General features: G+C 28.9%; 1 protein-coding gene across 4 annotated transcripts; it reads left to right on the top strand.

Moving 5' to 3' along the window:
- Positions 1 to 1944: 1944 nt before the first annotated feature.
- On the top strand, positions 1945 to 8501 carry LOC129292843 (cystinosin homolog). 4 transcript variants are annotated; one of them, XM_054930498.1, is made up of 12 exons: positions 1945 to 1996; positions 2142 to 2358; positions 2566 to 2712; positions 5365 to 5506; positions 6253 to 6399; positions 6530 to 6662; positions 6757 to 6846; positions 6948 to 7072; positions 7231 to 7273; positions 7864 to 7981; positions 8065 to 8114; positions 8193 to 8501. In XM_054930498.1, exons 1-12 carry the CDS (start codon positions 1985 to 1987, stop codon positions 8328 to 8330), a joined length of 1362 nt encoding a protein of 453 aa, XP_054786473.1. In that variant the 5' UTR covers positions 1945 to 1984; the 3' UTR covers positions 8331 to 8501. The 4 variants fall into 4 exon arrangements, with proteins under 4 accessions (XP_054786473.1, XP_054786475.1, XP_054786476.1 ...); XM_054930502.1 differs by lacking the exon at positions 1945 to 1996 and having other exon boundaries at positions 2229 to 2425; XM_054930500.1 differs by lacking the exons at positions 1945 to 1996; positions 5365 to 5506 and having other exon boundaries at positions 2215 to 2388.
- The last annotated feature ends 2 nt before the right edge of the window (positions 8502 to 8503 follow it).

Genomic DNA, 8503 nt, shown 5'->3' with positions numbered 1-8503 from the left:
CTTTCTCCTTGATTCTAAAGCCTCGTTTATTTTATCGTACTCTCTTTATTTAAAAATATAAAATATTTTTTTAAAAATTATATATTAAAAAATATAAAATATTTTTAATTTTTTAAAATATAATTATTTTTTAAAAATATTTTTATTAATAGTTACTTTATATTTATTATAAAATATTTAATAAGGATAACTATAAAAAGATATAATTAATTTAAAAATAATTAATTATTTTATTAAAATATAAAATTTAATTAAAAATATTTTATATTTTTAAACGAAAAGAATATTTTAAAAACAAATTACTTATTTTTCTTAAAAAATTATTTCATAAATTTTTATTATGTTTATTTAAACTTTTAAAAATAATTAGAATTCAAAAAATATATTTTTAATTATTTTAAAAAATTATTTTGAGTAATTTTTAAAAATAATCTAATATGATAAATGAAAGAGAGTGTTTTATAGAGACATGATATAAGAATATATCATAAAATTTTAAAATAATATAATAATAAATTATTTTTATAAAATAAAAATAAAAAAGATATCATAAAATTTAAAAATAATTAATTAATAATTATTTATTATTATTATAATTAAATATAAAATAATGCCAGCTTTTTTAAAAATGTTTAAATTATTTAAAAATTATTTATTTTTTAATCTTAAACAAACGAGCACAAAATTTGTCCTTTCACACCGACATATGCGGTCCCATTGAATAAAACGTTTTATGTATGATTGCTTAAACACCCGCCGTCCGTTTTTAAATATAAAAAATTATCAACTCACATTGTTTTTAAAAAAATTAATTAAATATATTAATTATATTTGAAATTAAAAATTTGAACTACAACACCTTTATAATTAATGAAACAAGTTTACTTTGTAAAGATAAACTTTAAATTTAAACGAGGTAATTTTAAAAAATATGATAAATGTTTCTTAAATTTTATAATTTTATGTATAAAAAATAAAAAAATTATCTAACAATTATTCTTATAATAAATACCCAAGGGATTTTATGGTATAAAAAATTACTTTATTTATTTGATATGTTTCCATGACTCGTAACCAGAGGGAGAGATGAAGAAAACTTCTCTCATATCTATTTCAATTTTTTTTGTTGTGAAATTCTCCTTCCAGCTTTTATTCAGGACGTATTTTAAAAAAATTATTCATTCTTAATATAAGACACATATAGAGTTATTAATTAATATTTTTTTCAAATTTTACTCAGAGTAAATTATTAAAAAGAGAATTTAATTCTAATTTAATGTTTCTATATATGCCTCTTTGAATGTTATCTCTCTCTCTCTCTCTCTCTCTCTGAGACGAGTAAAGTTGGAATATTTTTTAATTTAAGACAAATTCAATGAATTAATTACCTAGAGATGAAAGTATATTATGATACAAAACCTAGAGATGACTTAACATACATTCTCCAAAGAGTTAACAGACTGGAACCAAACTTCATTTTCTAAGGCCATCTTTATCTAACTTAATTTAAAATATTTTTCATTTCCTTTAAGTGGCAACCTCCCACATTGCCCTTTCCAAAAAGCCCTTTAATTACTCTCTCAAGTAGTGCCTTTAAAAAATAAAAGTGGTCAAAATTTTAAGATGCCTAACAATAATATTAAATGGTGGAAGTTAATTAATATCATTGAAATATTGAGATGTTTTCCAACAAACAAATCAATTTGAGGGAGTAGTTTGAGAGGCTATTTATATATATATATATATATTTTTTTTTTAATATATGGAACACCAAGTATTTTAAGGTCTGCCTCATATCAAGTTGAGAAGATTTTAATAGGAGCTTGTTCAAATCAAGCTCGAATGGGACCTTTTTGAGATTTCTCATCTAAATTTAGCACCATAACTTCTGTTAGGCTCGAGGAGCATCTTGAAAGGGGGGAAAAGTACAGTTGAGCTATCCAATGATTTCGAAAAAACATATATCCAATGAGACTTTTTTTCCATGCCAAGTCAAGTCAGTTCACACTTTACATCTCAACAACTTCATCATTAATTGATCCACGGCTCCACTCGGTGTGAGAGGCCATATTTAATTCTATCTCCAGTAAATCGCGTGGTATCTGATGCCAGATGCATGATATATATGTAGTTTCGTGTAGAGAGACGAGATTGCCATTTCTGATCGATCACTGCATGCGTGGCATCTGATTCCCAGACACCAAGAACAGAGAATACAGAAAGAGCGAAAAAAAGTTCTCTCTTTTCTCGCCCACTCGATCTTCTCTCTTCTCTCTTCAAGGTCGTATCATCTTCTCGACAGCTTTAAAAGTCCGAGACAACACATTGTGGAAACGCACACGAGAAGATCAGAAGCAGGCAAGATCTGATCTAGCAGTAAGAAGAAAGGTTCATCACCATTGTTTGGCTCTACTTTCTCCTGCATGCATGTCCTCACAGATATTCAAACCAAGCTTTTAATTTTTATTCCCTTACGTGATGATCGATGAGCTTCACACATACGCAACTTCATTGTTAGCTTACATATTAGTTTCTGAGCATTGCATTTTGGCTTGTTGCATGCAGATTTCAAATGCAAGTTTAAACTGAGACATAGAGAAACATCTGATTCTGGTGACGTCAAATTTGAAGCTGAACTGAGGGACAGAGAGATCCAATTAGTGTTTCAGCAGATTCAAGTTTGTTTGTTGATTACCGTAACAAGACTCGGAGGTAAGAACTCTGCTTTCTTTTCTTTTCTTTTCTTTTCTTTCCTTTTTTTCTTTATTAATTTTAGATTAATTTTTGGCATATAGATGTAGATGGAGCTGATGAAAAAAATATTACTTTCTATGACGGGAAATTGTTTATAATTAATTTATTTAAGAACATTAGAAAAGATGTGGGCTGATAAGATACTTAATTTCCAGTCATATAAAAAAGTCAATTGCCAAATCGGTCATGTGCCAAGGTTGTTCACAAAAACATACAATTGTGCGTTCACCTTTTAAGCTCAAACAAACATCAAAACATAAAGGAAGCTAGTGGATGTTCGGATGCCATATTCAATGTTCTGAAAAATCTTTTTAGAAAGCAAGTTTTCTAAAAGTTTGACAGGTAGAAAAACTCTTCGTCTTCCCCCCCCCCTGCTGAAAGTCCATTTATAAAACAAAAACTATCTTTGTTATTTTTTAAAAATAAAAAGTTAAAAAAATGTTTTGAAAAAATAAAAATCCAAAATATTTTTTTATTTTTTATTTTTGCAAAAATTATAGAAAAGACACAAACATCATGTTTTCATTAATACTTTTTTAGTCCTATTTAGAAGATAAAGAAAGAAGATTAATAGATTAATTTTAGTCTTATTTAGAGGACAATTCACTATTTTTTACATTCATTTTTACATTTATACTCTTATTAGATACTAGAAAAAATTATTAAAAATAGTTCTTTTTGTCTTACTAAAAGGTAGAGGCAAAAATGTATTAAATTTTAAGGTAGATTTAATGAGGTTGAAGGTTTTTTTTTTTTATTTCAGTAAAATTTGCTATAAGTGACTCATAAATATGATTAGAGAGAGTAACAATTATGTTAATAAAATAAAAAATTCTTTCATTAATATTCTTTTACAAATGTAATATTAAATAAACAGTTTTTTAAAAATTTATATATTTATTTTAAAAAATAAAAACAAAAGATATATTTACTAAATTTTATTGAACAAACGTGATTTTATTTAAAAATATTTTATAAAATGATAAAAAAAGTATTTTCTTGAAACGCAATTCTTAATGATTTGTTTGGTGAGATTCCGAAAGCAACAAAAAATCAATTCATTTATTCTAAGAAATGATGGGCCGACCTAAGTGTATGAGTGTGAACCGAGAATGGCCACGTAAATGTGTGTGAACGGAAATTTCTGAGAGGTATAGTCAACACCATAATACGTATATCCCAACAATAATAATATATATGGACCTTTTTCACATGCTATAATATATAGTAGAAAGGTGTAGATTTATGAAGCACATGCGCATTATTGATGAATGACGATATAAAGCGATTGAATAAATAAGGGCTGGTCAAAAAAGCAATTAATAAATAAGGACTTTGCTTACACCGCTACACGTATAAAGTGGCATCTTTATGATAATAGTTCCGGCTGATTCAACGTGATTTGGTTTTTTTGGGCGGCGTTGTTCTAAACTACTGTACATGTGTTTGTGTGCGTATTTAATTTAATTTTTTTATATTTATTCTAAAAATTTCAAACATATTTTTATAATTAAAAAATACTAGATAATGAATATTATAAATTTTTTCTATTGTTAAATTTTAAAAAATATACTCCCTTGGTTAAGGCATTTTTTTTAGGATTGATTGTTAAAAAATATAAGATATTTTTAATGTTTTAACGTGTAATTAATGTGTTTGATTTTCAAAAATGCCCTTAAAAAATAAATTATTAAATTATTTTATATTTATTTTTAAGTGAAAACTAAAACACTCTATTAAATAAAAATAAATGTAAAAAGATAATGTCAATTTGAAGATAATTAATTAATTTATTGACGGTGAGACTTGATTAAAAATATTTTATATTTTTTAATGGATTGAGTATAAAATTATAAAGTAAAATTATATATTTAATATGTTACTGAGGAGAATCTTTTTGTTTTTTTCCCTTTCTTTGTTTCTTTGGAGGCAAAAGAAAAGGCTCAAACTTCAAATCAGTAACATTGTTAAAGATTAAACTCAGCTATTATAGCTTCTGTTACTCGGCGTGGTGATGGCTAATTGATTTCTTTGTTTCATCTTTATAGCTTTTGTTTTGTCTCTGCTCTGTTTTGGCTTACCTTGTTTTCTTTCTCTGCTGTTTTTTTCCGGACGTTTGCCCTCTGCTTTATTAAAATACTATTCTGTGTTGGCCCACTAAAAAAAAAGAAAGAAAGAAAACTCAGCTAATATATATATATATATATATATATATAAAAGAAGATTAAACTCAGCATCACATGCATGTATCAAGAATACTTACAGGGCAGATACAACGCACCAAGTTAATTTTTCATAATGTATCAAATAATTACAGGATAGTTTACATAGCAGCTACTCTCTTCGTTCAAAAATATAAAACATTTTTTGAAGAGTTGAATGTTAAAAAAATGTAAGGTATTTAGTCTTTTGAGGTGTGATCATTGCCTTTTTTTTTTTAAAGGTGCCCATATTAATGAATGACTTTGTATTTATTGTAGAGTATTTAATAGGGTAAATATAAAAGATAAGGTTAGTTTGAAAGTAGATAACTACTTTATTGGAGTGATATTCGGTTAAAAATGCTTTACATTTTTTAAGAGATAGAGTAATAAATACTCTGTACATTAGGTTTTGAAACACAAAGTTATATAAAACCCAGAATTAATAACGTTGTGTGTGGAGCTACAAATCAAAACTACAACTTCACACATTACAATGTAAGCAGAGCCAAGGCTTCACCTTCTGACGAAGCACCCACAAAGGAAGTCAGGTAAGAGATATAAGATTAATGACTGAGTGAGATAAAACAGTGGAAAAATTGTGCATAAGGATTAAATGGGTGAAATATTTGGGAGGAAGAACCAAGCATTGAAGATTTTTGAAAGTACATTGCAGATCTGCAATCAAGTTTCAAGAATCATCAATGCATTCTTGAAGGTATCTTACGGTTAGATCACAGATTTTAAAATCTTCAAGAATCTTCGAGGTTTGGTTTTTCCTTCCAGGTATTATTTCATTTTTATTTTTTGAACAAGGTATTTTATTCTTATGTTCCTTATCAACAGTTTTTCCTAAAGTTGTGATAGCTTTTTATACTCAAAACTGAACCGGACATTGAACCTGTTAGGGTACTGATTAATAGTTAATGATCCAAACTATAGTCAAATTGTAATTAAATTGGTCATTAGCAATGCATTTTAAAAAACTATTTAAAACACTGATTTAATAGTTTATTGATTTAATCAGGAGAGTTAACCTGAATTTTCATACTATACTTTTAAATAAAGCTCTTCCCCCTCTTTGACAGTTTGACTGATTTGTGACTTTAAGTTCTGAGATTGTGTTTGCTATTTGGTGTAAGGTTAGTGTAAGGATGGTGTACATAATATTGCACAAGATTATGCACTACACTCTGTTTATACCAAGGGTAAAACATATGGAGATAGTAGCTTATATGTTCAACCAAATTTAATTCATTCTTTTTGTTCAGTGACAATATATATTGGTACTTTGTAGGCTTTATCAAGACCAAAGGAAAAAAAAAATGGCTTCTTGGAATTCAGTCCCACTACATGTCTCATATGAAGTCCTGGGTTGGCTCACTTTTATTTGCTGGTCTATCAGCTTTTACCCACAAGTTATCTTGAATTATCGCAGGAAAAGGTTCAAGCACAATAGATCAACTTCATTTATCATCATCATCATCATCATCATCTCAAAAGCACAATCTCCGTTCATGCTTTTACTACTTTTAAACTTCCTAACTAATTTGCCTCACCTTATTGGATTTCAGCGTTGTGGGATTGAACTTTGATTTTGTGCTATTCAATCTCACTAAGCACTCATCCTATCTATTCTACAATGCATCTCTGTTCTTCAGCCCTGCTGTTCAGAAGCAATACAGAAACAAATTCGGTCAAAAGGAGGTTAATTCCTTGTATAATGAGCTTATAAATACACAATCAAAGATTATAAGTTTGATATTTAAAACGAACACGTTAATTTTCATTTGTTTTTCAGATGATACCTGTAGCAGCAAATGATGTTGCTTTCTCATCCCATGCTGTTCTGCTTACTGCAATTTCCTTGTTCCAAATTGCTATATATGATGTATCCATCGTACTCTTTTCTCCACTGAGCTTTTTGTACTTTTAATTTCTTTAATTTTCTGGGACATTGTTCAAATGGCTTATTATAGTTTGTTATTGTAGCGCGGAAATCAAAAAGTGTCCAGAATAGCTCTTGGAATTGTGTCTACTGTTTGGTTAGTTGCTGCAATCTGCTTCTTTGTAACTCTCTCTACACACCATTGGCTCTGGCTGCTCACTGTATTCAAGTATGTTGTTCTTTCTTAACATCTCATTTTTTTAACACCAAACTGTTGCCTTCATTCGTCATAGATATTACACTACATGATTGAATGACATGATGCATGAATGTTTATTTGGGATTGATTCCTTCTAATTAATTGTGTTGAAATTAACCATTTTACAGTGGCATTCAAGTTTGCATGACGGTTATAAAATATATCCCCCAGGTAAGGATTTAATCCATTTTGTAATTCTTCTCTTCATGAAATTTGTATTGCAAGGAACGTGTTAATAGACCCTGATGTTGAAAATCATTTTTGTATTCTTCTCTTGGTAGTTTGCACAGTTATGGATATCTTTCCACTTAATATCTTGCTTCCTTGCCAACACCATTAAAGACCACCGACTAGGATTTCTAACACGTAAACATTAACAAATTAGCAAGTGCTAATGTACTACTTTGCTCTTTTGACACTATATTCAAGCTACACCATACCTTACTTTTAGGTTTTATGTTGGCTGTAGAGGATCTTTGATATATGCCATAAAGGATGTGATAAGGTTTTATGTTGGCTGCAGAGGATCAAACAAGACATCTCTCTTATATCTAGGCTTAGGGTCAGCTATAGAACATAGGCAAAATTAGAATTTCATAATTCTTAACTGATGCAAATGCATGATTTACTATAGAACTTGTTTTTTTCCCCCCCTTGGGTTTGATATGTTTGAATCATTAGTTTAGCTAGTGGACTGCTCTTGGTATAAAATGAACTGGCCATGGCCATTTCCATTTGTAATTAATGAGTTATGAATGTAGGCTGTGATGAACTATAAAAGAAAAAGTACAGAAGGCTGGAGCATTACTAACATTCTGCTAGATTTTTCTGGAAGCGTTGGAAACTACACACAAATGGTTTTGCAATCAGTAGATCAAGGTTTGTCTTGACATATCTCCTTTAGCTATAAGCGCATGAACTTTCTGTGTATATCATCACACTGACAAAATTTCAAATCTCAGGTTCTTTGATGAACTTCTATGGAAATATAGGAAAATTAATGCTGTCTCTGGTATGGATCATTCTCTCACTCCTAACTTGTACGGAATGACAATGAATTGTTAATAGTGATGTAATTTGGCAATTGCAGGTTTCTGTATTCTTTGACATTGTATTCATGATCCAGCATTATGTTCTATATCGGCACAAAAAAGATCCAAACTCAAAGCCTCCTCTTGAAATTGAGATTGCCAAGTCTACTGACAGACAAGTGGCACAAAATGTCTAGGATTTGTGGTAGTTCAGAAGTCAGCTTTGAGTGAGATCATTCTTCATAAATGGTTAACCCATAGTTCCAAGTCGATGTTTAGAATGGCTTTTATGTTGTAATAATGTGGGGGATCATTCCCTTGTATTAATTTTTACGTTTCACAAGAGTGATTGACCAGGGTTAAAAGTATA

The sequence above is a fragment of the Prosopis cineraria genome, unplaced genomic scaffold (assembly GCF_029017545.1).
Source record: "Prosopis cineraria cultivar Desert tree isolate PC_DT_omini unplaced genomic scaffold, ASM2901754v1 PC14, whole genome shotgun sequence".
Lineage (NCBI taxonomy): Eukaryota > Viridiplantae > Streptophyta > Magnoliopsida > Fabales > Fabaceae > Prosopis > Prosopis cineraria.
This window is presented reverse-complemented; position numbering and strand designations above follow the sequence as displayed.